This window comes from Polypterus senegalus, chromosome 9 (assembly GCF_016835505.1).
Source record: "Polypterus senegalus isolate Bchr_013 chromosome 9, ASM1683550v1, whole genome shotgun sequence".
NCBI classification, from domain to species: Eukaryota; Metazoa; Chordata; class Cladistia; order Polypteriformes; family Polypteridae; genus Polypterus; species Polypterus senegalus.
In genome coordinates this window covers 127,786,239-127,806,067 of record NC_053162.1, presented here as the reverse complement: position 1 = coordinate 127,806,067, position 19,829 = coordinate 127,786,239, and the positions used below count along the sequence as shown (strand labels likewise).

Here is a 19,829-nt window from a genome sequence, read left to right as displayed (position 1 = left end):
ACCTGCCACTTCGCACAGAAGAAATCGTTTTTACTTTCTCATATACGAAGTATAGAGAAGGTATAGTAATCATGAAAAAATTCGACCTCGATATTTTGATGAATCTTAACGTTATAGACTAACCAGTGTCCAACAATACTGTTTTTTGGAAGTGTGTGTGTGTGTGTGTGTGTGTCTGTGTGTATACACGATAACTCAAAAACGCAACTAGATAGATGGATGAAGTTCGGCATGTGGTTGTTACACCATAATTGCAGATCTGTATTAACTTTTGGGCCAAATCCATCACCCGGAAGTGGTACTTTACCTGAACAAATGCTCGATGTTTTTTATTTTTTTATATATGCTGCAGAGTCCGATTTATTCAACTTTACTTTTATAATAGTTGTTCAATATATTAATTTGATTTGTTGTTGATGGTTCCTTAATGTACATAATATAAAAATATAATCATTGTCTTGCGGTTTACTCTTCAAATATCTGTCCTATATCTGGGTATACAAGAAAGTTGAGGGGAGACTACTCCCGGTTTTTGAAAATAAAATGCCACTAATCGAGATACTGACTAGGTCATCATACAAATCAGCATATTGTTACTGGCCAATCACTTTTGCTTTAAAAACATCGTTTAACAATGAAGCGATGCAAACATAGGTAGAGCCTGACAAGTGATGAAAAACTACTAATGGGTTTTTGTATTTATTCCATATTTATTAATTTATCATTTTAGTTCATATTCACAACTCAAAATACCTGATATTGTGAAAGTAATTCATTAGCAGAATTATAAATATATACAATATATTTGTCTCCTTTTTTTCAATGTTTTTCTCTCTCTCTCAAAATAGATAGTTGAAATATCAAATTCTTTTTTGTTTTTAACATCAGCCATATCATACATATTGCATACCATGGATTTTTCCTGCCTTGCATCCAAACCTGCTGCAGTAGGCTCCAGGTTTCCTGCAATCCTAGTCTGGATAAACAGGTTTAGATAATGTATATGTTGTTCTTAATCTCAGACGCTGTCTCTGTTGTTTTGTGCCTGTCCATACTCTTATTACCTGTTCTTGCCATGCTCATTATGGGTTTACTGTCCTTTATGGTGGGCTATTCAAGACTCACTACCCCTAACCTTGACACTGCATGCTTGTTGTTCTTTGTTTCCCCCAATACAGCTAAGTGGGGTCTGCACACTGATTCAAGTCTAAGAGCCCTGTTCTTCCCAAGCCCCTGTGATTTTCAAGAAAAAATATTTAAAAAATTATAAAATTGTGTAAAATCGTTCATATTCAGTGTCTAGTTTTGATTATGCTTGTTTTTATCAGACAAAAACAAAACCAGATAGTAAATCAGGCAGTATAGTAAGCTTCCACTAACATTAAACTCATATCCAAATTTGTTAAGTGTACAGTTCTGTCTGATTGTGACACAAAACTAGGTGGTCCATGCGATAATTACTAAAACTAAAACTGAAACTAATATATATAAAAATAAAATAGAAATGTCTTTGGGAAATAAAAACTAAACTAAAACTAAAAATACATGATGAAGGAAAACTAAAACTAAACTGAATTTCCAAGTAAGGTCAGAAAAAATATAGAAATAAAAACTAATATAAAAAGGCAAAACTATAATAACCTTGGAGCACATACACACAAAAATCACCATAAATATATTGCCTTAATTGAGAGGTCTAGAGAAGCATTGACCAAAGCAGAATATGACTCAGAAACATGAAGAAAAACTATTGTCCAAGATACACTTTATATATTATTAACTTCAAATTAAAGTTGGCAATAATTAAATAATTTTTCCAGGATTCATCAGGTTTTGAGGATCCAGAACAGTCTTAATTTTTTCCATTACTTTTAATCCTGTATGGCCTACTTCTTCATGCAGCAGTTGCTTTTTACCAAGCCCCACACCATGCTCTCCTGTGCAAGTTCCATCTAATGCCAGTGCTCGTCTGAAATTAGGAAAATAAAAAGTTCCAGTTTTAGTAAAATACAAAAATAGTGTACATCCTCATACAATGGTATCTGAAGAATAAAATACTGCAAAATAAAAATGTAAGTTACCATACATTCCTAGTCCTTTAATAACTACCCACACTGTTTGATTTATAGCAGTATCTTCTCAATTCTGTAGTCTTTGTAAATTATACCATGATATCTGACTAAATGTTCTATGTTTTGGGTGATCAGGAAAGGAAGACATCTGGTCTAAACAAACTAGTCTACCTAGGCAAATGTTTGTTGTTGAAGTTACATTTTCAGATTAATTTAATAACTAAGAAATGAAAGTAAACTACATATAGTACATAGTTTTCAGATCTGTGATCGTTTTATACAACAGGTCAGGTTGGGGAGCAAGCAGTGGTTTAGAGCATTGCCGCACCCACCACACCACGAAAGTTTTATACAACATCACCTCAAAATATTAAAAGATAACTGCACACAATCCAACATGCTTTAAAGTGAAAAAAAACATTAGTTATAAAGTATTGGTATTACAGGGAGGTACACCTAAAAGCTGTCCATACTTGTGCAGTATATGAACAGTAATAACAAAACAAAACAAAGCAATGAATAAATCATTCATGCTGGTAAGTGATTGAATTTTTCTAGGAAAAAGATAACATCACAATTTTTTTATTTTAGTATCTACCATGTTCCCAGACATACTTCAATTACGAGGTGTGCACAAGAAGAATTTATAATTTAAGAAAACTATTACAATGCTCATTTTCTAATGCTGTCTATAATATGGACACCATGAATTACTACTTTGCCACTCTAAAGGCCTACTAGCCACCATTAACATACTGCCCTCTAACTACACTGAGGAAGATTTACCATAGCTTCTCATTCCTTGAAATGATTTACCGCAGAAAAATGCAAAAGCAGCATCAGAGGCCTGTTAACCAAAAACTGCAAAAAATATGCCAATTTAAAACACAACATTAGACTGGTCAGGTATATTAAACATCTAATTACTTTTTGAAATGCTATTAAACACTCACAAGAAAAATGAGATCATATTGTAGTCATTTTAAAAAAATCCAAATAATTAGAATTTGGGCAGTATATGAAAATATAAAAATTTCAGATTATCTTATACTACATCTTATTTAAAAGCATCATCTCTATAGATACTAAATGCCAACTCTCTAACTTCTGTCAAGGGAATTTCTGCTTGACTGGAATTTGGAAATAAAATAAATGTAAATAAATACACTTAGAATAACAAAATAAAAACCCTTAGCATTGGTGTATAGACATTGTCTTGCTTCAATCTCAATTTTTGCCTAAACTGCTGATGAAATTAAAATGAACTACAAATACATTTACTGCAATGTAAAAGTCAATATAATTGAGTAAATGTTTGAATAATGTTTCCATAGTATGCAAAATACAGTATGTATGTAAAATATTTGTTCTTATGATTGTACATACACATGGCAAAAATTTGTTACCTGTTCAGTTTGTTGTATTGCATGTGCAATTATCCCATGTAATATTGCTGCTGCACAACAGCATGTTGCATATTTTTTTTATTGTACTGTAAACTATAATGACAGTAAACTGAACTGAATGGACTTGAATTAATTTTTCCTTTAGTTGCATGGTACTTTTCCCCTGGAACGCTCAGTTACAGCGAGTAAATTTAGACCCTGAGCAGATATATATAGTGCAATGTGTGTGTTGATTCAGCAATTCTAAAGGAGCACCTATTTGCCAAAATAAGTTGGCCACGTTCTGTTATAGACTATGTGTGCTAAATGTTTTATCAAAACAACTGTCAAACAAATCAATGTTATATTGTTCTAGATGTGGTCTTTTCCAAACTACAGGAGAAAACAAGACAGATAAAAATGTAAACTACCTAGCCAAGCGCTTTGTAAATTCGTGAACTTGTTGCACTTCCTCAAGGTCTGCAGAATTAAAGACCATAAGACAGTGGAAATTCCCATCTCCTACATGACCAGCTATTGGACCTGTTGACATATAGAAAGACAAAGTTAGGGTTCTATCATATACACAAAGGTTTATGTTATACTTATTATACTTAATGTGAAATATGAACAGGACCCTAAAATACGCAACTATTGTTGATAAAGTAGTATAAATGCTATAGTAAGTGCTTTTAAATATTACTATTATTTACTCTGTATATTACTATACAATTCCAATATTTGTTTAAAATGGTGTGAAGTTTTGTCTCCTTTAAACCATGTAATAGTATAGATATGGTATACTTTCAGGAGTTGAGCATACCATTTGTTCCGAAATACACCATTGTGTACAGTATAGTATATTATATAAATAAAGGTTTGTGCTTCTGTTATTTGCAATGAATAATATGTACAGTATGTAATACCATAAATTAGTAGGTACACTTTTTACTAATGCAGGTGACAGATTTTATTTTTTTTTAATGTTCACAAACAGGATGGAGACTAGATCAAGTAAAATGTAAATTTATGGTAAAAATCTGAATGGAAATAAACTTTACTTAAACAAGTTAAGCAACAGTACTTGTACTGCAGAGGTATAACATATTGTTTTCTTAATGCACAAGTCTTTGTAATACTTTTATTTTTGAGAACACTTTGACAATATGGATATGAAATTAAGATGGTGCTGGCAATGATGGTTGCAGGAAGACTGAGAATCAGGAAATCAACACCGTCAAAAGTCTCAGTGCATTCCATTATCTGCTGAGATGTAGTGCCAATTGTGTACTGCTGGGCAAGCCTGAGCTGAACACAATGTGAATTAACGTGTTTACTGTTAATCAGTTTACCAGGACTAATGACTATTTTGAGTATTTACCCGAGTAATTTATACTTAAGTATACTTGAGTATTTTGTCATTTGTTTAGCATATTTGAGCCATCTTCAACAAATGAGTCCTCCTGCCCCTTTCATAGCATTTCGTAATCCACTATACAATAGAAAATCACATTGACTGTTTAATTTGGGAACATTCTGGTGCACAACAATACATTAAACAGATTCATCATTCAGCTATTCATTACAGGTCTGCCAAGTACAATATTCCTACAGGACAATTCTCTACCACATGACCTGGGAGACCTAAAATATCATCAGTATTTTTCCCAAATTTCAACTGAGCACGTCTCAGTCTGGGATACCTGCTTACATCTTACGTATGATACATAAAGTCTAGTTAGGAAAATGAATACTGGGTAAAATTCAGATTTGGGCAAATGCGTCTTAAATTAATGCTAAAACCTTCAGTTTTTGGTTAATCTTACCAGGTAACACTTTATAAATATAATCACCAACATGAATTTATTTATCCACTTTAATAAAAGGATAAGTGTCTATGTATCTGTAAGTCTGTTTGGTTGCTATGCTTCTCTGATTCCAACAGATGGTTCACTACAAATATTTGTAGTAATAAAATGCATTCCATGGATGGTGCACTGTAAATCTTACTGCTGAGGTTTATCTACATTGATTACTTAGATTTCAACTGGTCTTAGATGGGTATCACAGCTAGTATTATTATAAAGGTTTTTAGGCACATTTGAAATGACATATTCTTGTCTTCTGATGTCTGTATCATTTATATTACCTGTCAATGAATGTCAACATATCGTCAAAATAACTTTGCATAGGCAACCCATAACAAATTTGCATATCTCTGCTATCCACTAAATCTTCAATTTACTGTGTATCTACAACGCTTCATATTTCCGGGATCTGCATTTCACTGTTGACTCTCTATATCACAAAACAGGTGTTGCCATTCCCATGACTGACAGGACACTCTAAACGGGTGGAAATTCCAACCTGAGCTATTAAATTAATTTTTTGAAGTTTAGTAGTACATGTTGGACAAACCATTCCATGATGAAAAAGACGCATGAATGCATTAACAAATGTAATCTTCAAAATTACCCATATTAACCATACCATGTTCACACATACCTGTAAGCGCATGCTTTTCTAGATCTTTTTTTGTTTCCATGACAATCTGTGGAAGTTTTGAAATAGGAACGCATACATCTGTGGCATAGCCCTGCAACAATACAAAAATTTTGTTAAATGTATCAGCTGCTGATTAATTGCCATTAACATGCACAATTAACACATTAAAAATGTATGCAATTACTTTTTTTAACGGAACACCTAAATATGCTAATTAAATACACTTACTCTGATGGCACACGTTGTTAATGAAGCAGCACTAAATGAATCCAAGTCTATTAGTAGTAGTATCCCTGCCACATAAATATATTGTACAAATATAGGCATTATGTGTGCTGTTTGTCACAGCCTGGGCTTTCACACATTTAATGTGTGGGAGATTTCTTCATTCCAGAAAGGAAAGTGGTGATTGAAAGCATTGCCCTTTGAGAGTGAGATATCCAAGCTGCTTGTCATGAATTGTACCTATAAGTAGCCAATTGGAGGTGAAGATACTAAATACAAAAAGAGAATGAAGAACCCCATGCAAAGGCATATTTCTGCCTCTTATATCTGTAATTGAATTATTTTTTGTCAGTACCCAAAGCTTGTGACCAAACTTAAGGACAGAGACAGGGATGTAGATCAGCTGGTAAATCAAAAGCCTTTCTTTTTAGCTCAGCTCTCACTTAACCAAAACTGAACTGCATAATATCTGCATAATTGCAAATGCTGCTAAGATCCACCTGTTAATCTCCCACTTCTTTCTTCCTTCATTCATTTCACTCAAGACGGTGAAACACTTTCAACTCCTCCACTTGAGGCAGTACCTCCAAAATAGCATTTTTCATAGAACTAATCAAAATGCTAGATTAATTTGCATTGTGATGTGGTTCAAAATGGTTTATGGTACACAAAACATTAAAAAAAAAAACTAGAATAGTTTAATATGACAGGGCAAGTGGTTATTAAAACTGTTGTGTATTAAAATGTAATCACAAAGTTATTTCTGCTTAACAGAAAAATATACATGAAGAAACTACAGAAAATTTTGATTAATATGCAGTTAATTTCAATAAAAAAATGTAACTACATGATTAATTGTAATTAAACTGTTTAACTGAACAGCAGCCCTAGTTTAAAAAAAGAGCAGAGCACAATAATTCAAAACATATTTCAAAGAGTGTTTTTGAAGGTTTCAGAATAAACAGATAAAGAGAGCCAAGAAAAAAGGGGGCACATTCAAGTTGGGGCAAAATACATTTGATAGTTTAAAATGTACATAAGATAAATGTGATTCTAGTTTATTTGTCACCTCTTTTAAGTCCAGCAAAACTATAACAACTAAATGATAACAAAGAAACTATGGTATACGATATAAATGTGATAAAGCACATAAATATTAAAACAATGGAGATTAAATACAACCAACCTGGCAGCCAGGCCTTAAAGCTAATGCTGCATACCAAGCATTATGTCGTGCTTTCCACAGTTGATTTCGCATCTCTTGGTCTCTTGCCCAGCTGAATTCAGAACCTCCATTTGATTTGGTGATCTCTTCTAATCTCAAGGAAACAAGAGTTATACAAATCATGATAACAATCTGACCAAGCAGAATATTAACCATGCATTATATTAATCATTTGAAGACACAAAAGAGGAAATTCTTAACCCCACATGACCATCAACCAAGTGGTGAGCAGACAGAAAGCACATCGGGATAGTTAAGTCCACAAGAAATATTTCTACAATACAGGCAAAAAGGAGGTTATAATAATAACTTGTACAGATGGCTGTTCCTAATTGAATGTTGTCATTTAATAGGTCACTAAACATAATATTTTCAGTCTACTGTTATTTTTTTTTTTTTTGCATAAATTACATATAAGGTATACAACACCATAGGATTTACTCTAATGACTGAAAAAGAAAATATTTCTGCATGAACACATCTAATGACACCAAACCTTTTGAGGAAAAGTAACTAGCATGACTGATATAGGCACAATATTTAAAAACTACCTTAGATAGAAAACCCAAAGTTTCACATCAATATAGCAGAATGATGAGTTACTGTGCAAGTTAAACAAACCAAAGATGCAGATTAAACTGCACCATGTACTGTCAAACATTGCCATATTTAACTAGTGATGCCCTTATTGAGCTGCGTCACTGGTATTGGCTTGTTTTGACTTCAGCCTGGACCAGTGTCCATGCAAAAGTCATGAAATCATGAAAGTGTTAAAAAAATGTAACTTTTTTTTTCTTAATTTTTATTTTTATTTTGGAACTTCCTCATGACAATTCCACCTAAGGAAAGAAACAAGTTTAAAATGAACCTGGCAGACTAGCTCAGTTTTGTTTTGGTCAAGGTGTTTCTTCTTCTGTGTTTCTGCACATAAATTACATCTTGAGCACATTCGGTTACTCTCTTCCATTAGTCAACATGTAAACTAAACACAAGTTGAAACAAATGGATGTTCTCTCTCTCTCTTTATAATACAATGACAATTTATGCTAGTCTGGCACTTACAAGACGGGAAAAAATATTACCCTTATGCAAAAAAACATTCATTCTCTTGCCTCTCCACCATACAAAAACTATAATGACCATACATGCTTTAAGTGAGGTTTAATTCATTGCTCTGCCTGATTACTATTCAGATGCAACCAGCAAAAGGTTTATAATTGATTGGTGTAATGTTGATTTTGCAATACAAGTGATATAAGCCAATCACATGCTCAGACATCCTCTGGTGGAATTTTGCAGTCTACACCTTTAAAAGAGTGGAGATTTGTGAGAAAGGCTTGATATCTGTACTTTACTTTACACTTTTAATACTAAAGGCTGTATAACCCCTTTTTAACACAGCTTATTGTACAGTTGTACTCTTTTTAAAACAGAATTACTAGGTTAACAACTAATTAACTGAATATTAGTTTTTTCACCTGTAATGTTAACAGTATTTGTGTATTTTCTTTGTATATAATGAAATCATGCAAGTGATTGTGTGAAATTTTTTCAATGATTATTTTCAAAACTGCCTGCAGAAGAAAGAGAACAATTCACATTTAGACAGCAGACTTCAATGATGTTTATAAAAGTGGTAGGAGAGGATTTGTTGAGGTAAAAATGATATGTAAATGCTGTCAAGTGCAAGCTGGAGACAATAGGTACCAATTCACACCTGGTACTAGCATTCAAAGGTATTGCTTGTGCCAGTTATTGGGGATCTTTTGCATTAAAGAACAAAGCTTGTGCAAGTAATTGGAGATCTTTTGCATTAAAGAACAAAGAAAAAATCATCAATCATGTTTTCAAAATAGAATTTTAGAGTTACAACCCCATATTTTTTTGTAGTGCAAGGCATGAGCAAAAGTCAAGGAACAAAGGAGCATGACAAGTATACCAATGAAATAATTAAACATTTAAAAGCACAACACTCATTGACACCATACACAGTACTTATAATAAATGTTGGAAGACAAAATCCTGTGAGCATGTGTGCATGCTCTATCACTTTAGCTCCTACTATAGCTTATCAAATTATGAAAACAAATCCTCACAGAAGAATTTTTAGCAAAGGACCTTAATAACTTTTTATTCTTGCAAAGAGTGCTTGGTTGTTTTTTTCTCTTGACTTGTCTCTTAAATTCTTAGAAAATAAACTTTTATTTGAATGATTTACATCATTGGAACAAAATGTTAAGCTAGAATACTCTCATTAATGGGTGCTGCTAGAGACTCTGTAGGACTGTCAAGACAAGTAAATATATTCACAAATCTTTCTAAATACATATGCAAGGTACATATAGTACAGATTATTACACAGAGCTTTTATTTAAGTTTAGCTGATTCCTTTTCAGAAATGACACTGTTCAATGCATCAAGTTCAAAAGACAAAAAATACCCATGTTCTCTCATGCTTGGTTTCATCTTCATGGAAGGGAATTTCCTTTTTTGAGTCTACTAAGACCTCTTTCAGCTGGTACAGTAAAACCAACAGGTTTGATAGGCCAGTTGCAGTGTGCTTCATAATCTTGGTTAGACATTTTACTTTGATGTAGCTTAGAAAACATTGAAAACTCAGACACCTCCTATGACAAGGAGATACTGTACTTGCATATTATGTTAGATAACAGTTATTTGGTTATTTGATTAACAACTCTTAACAAAAGCATTTAACTTTTTAGCAAAGTTTATCAATAATGATTTATTTAGAGTAGTTACTAATGTTATTCTGAACATTGCAAAACTGAACAATCTAACTTTGCTGGAAATATCATCAGAAGTCACAAGGGTATATTAAAATATCATTACCATGTTTGGTCCAGAGCACATCTATGAACCAACTGCTGTTAGTCTGTTTCCGTTGTGTCATCTAAAGTTTGCTTATTTAGGACAGTATCTATAATGACTAAAGTCTGATTTACTTAATATCCCTACAGATTACGGAGAGATTCAGTCTCTAACAGGTAACAAACAGGCCCACACCTTTTAGGAAACACGCATGGGAGATATGAGGTGAGTAGGGAAATTAAACATTCTGCATTATCATCACAGTTTAATGGCCATTTTCCTGGATAGGCCAGATTGGCCACACCCCCAAAATTTTTTTTCTTCACTCTTTATGGTCCAATGCCTTCTTGGATATCACCCTGAAGGATCATGGGGGGTGGGGTAACACAGTGGAGAAAAGAGATTTACACAGTGTGACCGGTTAATCTAGAAAATTCCAAAAACTGTCCATTAAACTGGTGATGACAACAAAATTACTGTGCTTCCCCTGGAACGTTTCTTACTGCTAAAAACTATTTAAGAACCCTTGCAAACAAAGTTTAAATACATTAATACACATGAATATATGTATATATACAGTAGAGCACTTTAAAACACTGCTGAAAACACACTACTTTAACATGGCCTTTTTATAACTTCATTTTAATCGTAATTTAACTTAATCCTGATACTCTATATGTTCAATTTCCTCAAAATACCTATTCAAGGTGGCTCTAAAATCGGTACTGACCCCTACTCTCTTTTCTGTTTCTTTTTCCGGTTTCTTTGTGGTGGTGGAGGCCACCACCACCTACTCAAAGCTTCATGATGCTCCAACAATGATGGACGGATTAAAAGGCAGAAGTCTACGTGACCATCATCATCATCAAGCCCTTCCGTGAAAATCCTAAATCCAAAGAGCACTGTTTCATTTATGTTAGGTAGAATGCCCAGAGGGGACTGGGCGGTCTCATGGTCTGGAATCCCTACAGATTTTATTTTTCTCCAGCCGTCTGGAGTTTTTTTGTTTTTTCTGTCCCCTGGCCATTGAAACTTACTCTTATTCGATGTTAATGTTGATTTATTTTGTTTTATAATTGTGTCTTTCATTTTTCTGTTCTTTAATATGTAAAGCACTTTGAGCTACTGTTTGTATGAAAATGTGCTATATAAATAAATGTTGTTGTTGTTGTTGTTGATAAATATAAAAATATAAGTATTGCCCTTTCGATAGATTGTACACAGTCAACAGTATTTCACATGATAAGTAAAATTATATGTAAGCTCAGTTCAAAGATGGCTCTAGAATTACAACTATTCTTGAGTCTGAAGCTGAGTTTTTATTGTCCTGTAGGATGATAACAAACAGGGTAAAAAGATGATGGCAAGGGTGTGTAATGTCTTTGCAAAGGCACTGTGATCTAAAAAAAGTAGTTTAGTGAGGGTAAATGGTGTCTAATTATTATCTGTGCAGAGCTCATAACTCTCAAGAGCAGGGGTGCCCACACTTTTTCAGCTTACGAGCTACTTTTAAAATGACCAGGTCGAAATGATCTACCTACATTAAAAATGATATATATATATATATATATATATATATATATATATATATATATATATATATATATATATATATATATATATATATATATATATATATATATATATACTGCAGTGGGTTGGCACCCTGCCCAGGATTGGTTCCTGCCTTGTGCCCTGTGTTGGCTGGGATTGGCTCCAGCAGACCCCCGTAACCCTGTATTCGTATTCAGCGGGTTAGAAAATGGATGGATGGATATATCTATACTAATAAAAGGCAAAGCCCTCACTCACTCACTCACTCACTCACTCACTCATCACTCAATAATTCTCCAACTTCCGTGTAGGTAGAAGGCTGAAATTTGGCAGGCTCATTCCTTACAGCTTACTTACAAAAGTTGGGCAGGTTTCATTTCGAAATTCTACGCCTAATGGTCATAACTGGAAGGTATTTTTCTCCATTAACTGTAATGGAGTTGAGCTGGAATGACGGGGGGCGGAGTTTCGTGTGACATCATCACGCCTCTCATGTAATCACGTGAACTGACTGTCAACGCAGCGTAGAAAACCAGGAAGACCTCCAAAAAAGCCCTTAAGAAAACATGCATTATATAATTGAGAAGGCAGCGAAACAATAAGAAGCGAGCGAGTGACATATACTACCATATTCATGACTGCTGCTACCTCGGAAAGAAAGCAAGGTGTAAACCTAAACTTTAAATTAAGTTCATAGACAGGCTACGCTGGCGTTTCACATGCCCACAGGTAATGCGGGATACAAGTTTAATGAGAGGACGGGATATAAACGAGAGTTTTGATCACTTTATAACTAAGTTAAAATTGTAGGTGAAGGGGTGTGCTTATGCAAATTCCGAGAGACTGTGTTTGTGGGGATTGACAGTTAAGGCGGGTAGGGGAGTCACGTCATCATCTCCCCTCCCATTCATCTCATTTGGCTCTGAGCTGAGCTCTGCAGCTAACGCCGTCTTCCGAAGCAACTTGGTCAGACTGCCACCAAATACTCACAGAAAAATCCACAAGTTAATACACACGCTGTCTCTATAGAGTTTCTCCACACTGAATCCTCCAGGCACTACTTACAAAAGGTTACATTGACAATCGTGTTACGTTATTTTTAAAATCTTTCCTTTTCTTAGCACAAGCACAGCTGAGAAGCTTCATGCATGTGCTCCATAACGCTTAAAAATAATGCATTTAATCACACTTTGCATTACAAGCAAGGGAGCTTTTGTCAATGCATGATTTCCTGGTACACCGATTACTTTGATCAGCGCATCCCGATTCATTTTACCCTCGCACCACCTTAGTTTGAGAAGAAGTATGAAAAAATATGAGGTTAACACAGAAAAACATCACCAATTCAAGCTTTATGAATAATCGATTCGCCATCAATAATTGTTTTGGTAAAGCCATCCTCCTTCCATTTTATAATTTTTCCGCCACTAGCCGTGATTAAATGAACGGTAAATAAAGTAAGAGCAAAGCGAGGGTGACTTATTTAGGCAGGCATATATATGACAGCAACACTCATGACAATGTCAATCATGTTACGTTATTATTAAAATGTTTCCTTTTCTTTTCATTACTTCTTTAACACACTACTTCTCCGCTGAGGCGGTATTTTGATATATATATATATACATATATATCATATAATATATGAATGACCTCCAAAGAGCGCTGAGACTTTTGATATCATGAACGTGTCTGCAAAACTGTGGTCTCCTGCCCTGCAAAAGTCGAGCAGCCAGCGCGTGCATAGCTGTGCCGGCCTTTGAGACGCTGACTGCGCTTCTGCCTTAAGTCAAAGTGAGCACTTTTAATTTTTTCATCCTCCCCTGCGCTATAGCCCAGACAAGTGCAAACACGGACCCCTTTTCTACACCACAGCAAAATAATATTAAGGCGATTCACACTTTCTTTTGCACGTATCGATTATGAGGTTCTCACCCCGGATTATGAAGACACGCACACGAGTGGAGGACTGACAGTGCCATCACAGCCGATTAATGGCGGGGACGTCTCACCAGTCTACACAAGACCCACGCGACTGTCGTCAAAAGGCGATCATAACGTCAGCGAACACATCTCTCTATACTATATAAAAGAAAAAGGCAACTTTCCTTTCTTTACAACTTTTTCCTTTTATTCCAAACCAAAGCCTTTCTTGCTTAACACTGCAGAGGACACAAAACTAATTTTCTTTAAATGCCGGTAAGGCACATTACCAGAGGCACAAATTTGAGCGCTCACATAGAAAATGTAATTTCTATACCACAGCCGTCGTGTAGCGCCTTTCAAAAGGGATCTACTACCGAGAGATGATCCATATATATTTTAGCTGCTGTTAGTTACTTACCTGTTGTGTTACACAGTCTTTAAAATGTAGTTTACCCGCAACCACTCCAGTAGTGCTCAATGTACCTGTACTTCTTAAAACGTTAATGTTTTACTGTTTAATAACTTATAGACTATATTTTATTATTTCTCCCTTGCACTCAGTGACCAAAGCTATACACACACATATATAAAAGCTATACACACAAGTATATGTATGTGTATATATATGTATGTATGTATATATATATGTATGTATGTATATATATATATATGTATGTATGTACACACACACACACACATACATACATATATATATGTAGATAGTGTATGTATATATATATGTATATATATGATGTGTGTAGGTATGTAGATATGTATATAGTGTATATGTAGATATGAAGATATGTAGATATGTATATGTATGTGTATATATATATATATGTATGTATGTATATGTGTATGTATGTGTGTGTGTGTGTGTGTGTGTGTGTATGTATATATATATATATATATGTATATATGACAGCAGCAATCAAGCTGTGAGAAAACAGTAAAAGGAGGCGTGTCAGACGTCGTGGTACATTTTCTGATGCAGCTACGAAAAAACTTTGTGACGCTGCCGCCAAATACACAAAACAATTACTTTGACAATCATGTTATATTATTTTTAAAATGTTTCCTTTTCTTTTCATAACTTCTTTAACACACTACTTCTCCAAGCTGGTATATATATATATATATATATATATATATATATATATAGATATATATATATATAGATATATATATATATATATATATAGATAGATATATATATAGATATATATATATAGATATATATATATATATATATATATATATATATATATAGATATATATATATAGATATATATATATATATATATATATATATATATATATATATATATATATATAGAGATGAGAACAACACTGATATATCAATGACAAAACAATTACATTAACAATCATGTTACGTTATTTTTAAATTTTTCCTTTTTTTTTTTCTTACTTTCTTTAACACACTACTTCTCCTATGCTGGCCGTATTCTGCTAGTATATATATATATATATATATATATATATATATATATATATATATATATATATATATATATATATATATATATATATATATATAAAAAGTATATATATACTGACTAGCAAAACACCCGCGCACACGAAGCAGTGTGTTAAAGAAGTAATGAAAAAGAAAAGGAAACATTTTGAAAATAACGTAACATGATTGTCAATGTAATTGTTTTTTGTCACTGTTGTGAGTGATGAGTGTTGCTGTCATATATATACACACATACAGTACAGGCCAAAAGTTTGGACACACCTCCTCATTCAATGTGTTTTCTTTATTTTCATGACCATTTACATTGGTAGATTCTCACTGAAGGCATCAAAACTATGAATGAACACATGTGGAGATATGTACTTAACAAAAAAAGGTGAAATAACTGAAAACATGTTTTATATTCTAGTTTCTTCAAAATAGCCACCCTTTGCTCTGATTACTGCTTTGCACACTTTTGGCATTCTCTCAATGAGCTTCAACAGGTAGTCACCTGAAATGGTTTTCAGTTCACAGGTGTGCCTTATCAGGGTTATTTAGTTGAATTTCTTGCTTTATCAATGGGGCTGGGACCAGCAGTTGTGTTGTGCAGAAGTTAGGTTAGTTGGACGATCATTTATTTTTCAACAGGACAATGACCCCAAACACACCTCCAGGCTGTGTAAGGGCTATTTGACCAAGTAGTCTTGATGCCTTCAGTAAGAATCTACCAATGTAAATGGTCATGAAAATAAAGAAAACACATTGAATGAGGAGGTGTGTCCAAACTTTTGGCCTGTACTGTATAAACATATATATACATATCCATACATATATATATATATATATATATATATATATATATATATATATATATATACACACACACATATATACATATATATATATATATATACATATACATACATATCTACATATATACATATACATATACACACACACACACATATCTATACTAATAAAAGGCAAAGCCCTCACTGACTGACTGACTGATCACTTATTCTCCAACCTTCCGTGTAGGTAGAAGGCTGAAATTTGGCAGGCTTATTCCTTACAGCTTACTTACAAAAGTTAAGCAGGTTTCATTTCGAAGAGCGAATCGATATATATATATATATATATATATATATATATATATATATATATATATATATATATATATATATATATATACACAGTTGAAGTGAGTCTCGGTACACGTACAAATCGGTTTACGACCAAAAAGTTTGCCAAACTTTTGCCTCAGTTCACGACCACACACTCGGTATGCGAACAAGCCAGTTTCCCCTTTGGTTTGTGCGCGCCAATGATTTCCGCATGTGTTGCATTGTTCTCGGTCAGACGTGTGTGCTTGCATGTGCGTGCGTGCTTTCACTGTGAACTCTTTGTGCTAAGTTTCATTTCCATTCTGGTTCATATGCGCTGATTAATGTATTTAAGCATGTGTTCAGCCTCTCCCTGTTCTAGGTCAGACATGCGTGCTTTACCTGTAAATTCTTTGTCTTCTACAGTATTTCATGTGCTTTTGCAGTTAACCATGGCTTCTAAGCAAGTGAAGGGTGGTGAAAAGAAAGTTTTGAAGAAAATTGAAATTAAAGTAAAGAAAGAAATTATTGAAAAGTATGAGCGTGGCGTTCGTGTTACTGATCTGGCCGCCGAGTACAAGTAGTCAAAATCTACGATTTCGACTATTCTAAAGCAGAAAGAATCTATTAAAGCTGCTGATGTTACAGCATTAACCAGGCAGAGGCTTCAAGTGCTGGAAAAGGTGGAAAAACTGTTGCTAGTGTGGCTGAACGAGAAGCAACTTGCAGGGGAAAGTGTAAGCGAGGCGATGTTATGCGAGAAAGCCAGGAAGATTCATGGCAATTTGCTACAAAACTATCCTACGAGTGACGAAAGTGAGGAATTTAAAGCCAGTAGAGGATGGGCTGAAAAGTTTCGCAAGAGAAGTAGCATTCATAGTGTGGTAGAGGAGAGGCTGCTAGTTCCGATGCAGAAGCTGCAAAAGAATTTGTGAAAAATTTCACAAAATTAGTGGAGGACGGAGGCTACATCCCGCAACAAGACTTCAACTGCGACGAGAGCGGATTGTTCTGGAAGAGGATGCCGAAGAGGACCTACATTACCCAGGAAGAGAAGGCTATGCCCGGCCATAAACCAATGAAGGACAGGTTAACAGTTTTGCTGTGTGCTAACGCTAGTGGCGACATAAAAATCAAGCCGCTACTCATTTACCAATTTGAGAACCCTCGTGCTTTCAAGCAGCTCAATGTAAAAAAAGCCAGACTGCCCCTGATGTGGTGGGCAAACACGAAGGGTTGGGTCACAAGAACCTTGTTTTTGGAATGGCTGCATGAGGCTTTCGCTCCCGCCGTGAAGCGATATCTCGAAGAGAATAACCTGCCTAAAAAATGCCTTCTTATAATGGACAATGCACCGGCACATCCTCCAAATTTGATTGACGATATGGTCGAGGAGTACACCAGAAACTCAACAAATCACAACAGAGAGAACACCTGAAGGAAAACATCCCTCAAATCGCTGAGCCAGACTCTCCCTCAAAACTGTAACCTCCTCTCCACCCAGTTCCTCCTCACTTTATGCCAGAACTCAACTCATGCAAGGTTAGTTTTCTTGGTGCTTTATGGTTAATTTTTGTATTACAGATTTTCAAATGTTCATTTTTTGGTTTGTAGTGTGAAATGTTACTTTTCTCTTTTTTCAAATGTTCCTTTTTTTCCCTGTGCTTAAAACTCATTAAAAAAAAAAAGTTTTTACAGCGATCAGGTCATAAGGCTATTAGCGTTAACTCCAGCAGTGTTAGTTTCTTGGTTGCTTGTGGTTGGTTTTTAAATAAAGTTCGGATTTGTTCAAATGTTCCTTTTTTTCCTCTGTGCTTAAAACTCATCAAAAAAAAGTGTTTACAGCGATCGGGTCGTAAGACAATAGCGCGAACTCTTGCAATGATAGTTTTCTCTGTTGTTCAAGGTTTTCTCAGTCTTATTCAATGTACTTACATTTAGTTTACGATTACGATGTGCATTCTATGGTGTCATTAACTATATTTGTGCTTAAAAATCTTTAAAAAAAATATATTTACATACAGTTCGTACAGTCTGGTACGGATTAATTGCATTTACATACAATCCTATGGGGGAAATTGCTTCGGTTCACGACCAAATCGGTTCACAACCAGAGCTTTGTAACGAATTATGGTCGTGAACCGAGGTTCCACTGTATACATACATATATACATACATACATACATAAATATATACATATACATAAATATATATACATATATACATATATACATATATACATATACATATATACATATACATATACATATATACATATACATATATATATATATACATATACATATACACACATATACATATACATATATATACACACATATATATATATATATATACACACATATATATATATATATATATATATACATATATATATATATATATATATATATATATACACATATATATATATATATATATACTAGAAAAGAAAAGGAAACATTTTGAAAATAACGTAACCTGATTGTCAATGTAATTGTTTTGTCACTGTTGTGAGTGATGAGTGTTGTTGTCATATATATATATATATATATATATATATATATATATATATATATACACACACACATAAACATATATATATATACAGTGGTGTGAAAAACTATTTGCCCCCTTCCTGATTTCTTATTCTTTTGCATGTTTGTCACACAAAATGTTTCTGATCATTAAACACATTTAACCATTAGTCAAATATAACACAAGTAAACACAAAATGCAATTTTTAAATGATGGGTTTTATTATTTAAGGAGAAACAAAATCCAAACCTACATGGCCCTGTGTGAAAAAGTAATTGCTCCCTTGTTAAAAAATAACCTAACTGTGGTGTATCACACCTGAGTTCAATTTCCGTAGCCACCCCAGGCCTGATTACTGCCACACCTGTTTCAATCAAGAAATCACTTAAATAGGAGCTGCCTGACACAGAGAAGTAGACCAGAAGCACCTCAAAAGCTAGACATCATGCCAAGATCCAAAGAAATTCAGGAACAAATGAGAACAGAAGTAATTGAGATCTATCAGTCTGGTAAAGGTTATAAAGCCATTTCTAAAGCTTTGGGACTCCAGTGAACCACAGTGAGAGCCATTAGCCACAAATGGCAAAAACATGGAACAGTGATGAACCTTCCCAGGAGTGGCCGGCTGACCAAAATTACCCCAAGAGCGCAGAGCGACTCATCCGAGAGGTCACAAAGACCCCGGACAACGTCTAAAGAACTGCAGGCCTCACTTGCCTCAATTAAGGTCAGTGTTCACGACTCCACCATAAGAAAGAGACTGGGCAAAAACAGCCTGCATGGCAGATTTCCAAGACGCAAACCACTGTTAAGCAAAAGTCTCAATTTTGCTAAGAAACATCTCAATGATTGCCAAGACTTTTGGGAAAATACCTTGTGGACTGATGAGACAAAAGTTGAACTTTTTGGAAGGCAAATGTCCCGTTACATCTGGCGTAAAAGGAACACAGCATTTCAGAAAAGAACATCATATCAACAGTAAAATTT

The 19,829-nt window shown here is 34.3% G+C and overlaps 1 protein-coding gene across 2 annotated transcripts in view; it reads right to left on the bottom strand.

Moving 5' to 3' along the window:
* Positions 1-1,595: 1,595 nt before the first annotated feature.
* The window catches only part of ldhd (lactate dehydrogenase D), a 72,497-nt gene continuing 54,263 nt past the window's right edge, over positions 1,596-19,829 (bottom strand). For both annotated transcript variants that reach the window (XM_039763820.1, XM_039763821.1), the window contains exons 8-11: positions 7,374-7,501; positions 5,963-6,053; positions 3,889-4,000; positions 1,596-1,969 (exon numbers count right to left, since the gene is read on the bottom strand). In XM_039763820.1, the coding sequence (XP_039619754.1) occupies positions 1,804-1,969; positions 3,889-4,000; positions 5,963-6,053; positions 7,374-7,501 (497 nt within the window). In that variant the 3' untranslated portion in view covers positions 1,596-1,803. The remainder of the gene's footprint in view (positions 1,970-3,888; positions 4,001-5,962; positions 6,054-7,373; positions 7,502-19,829) is intronic.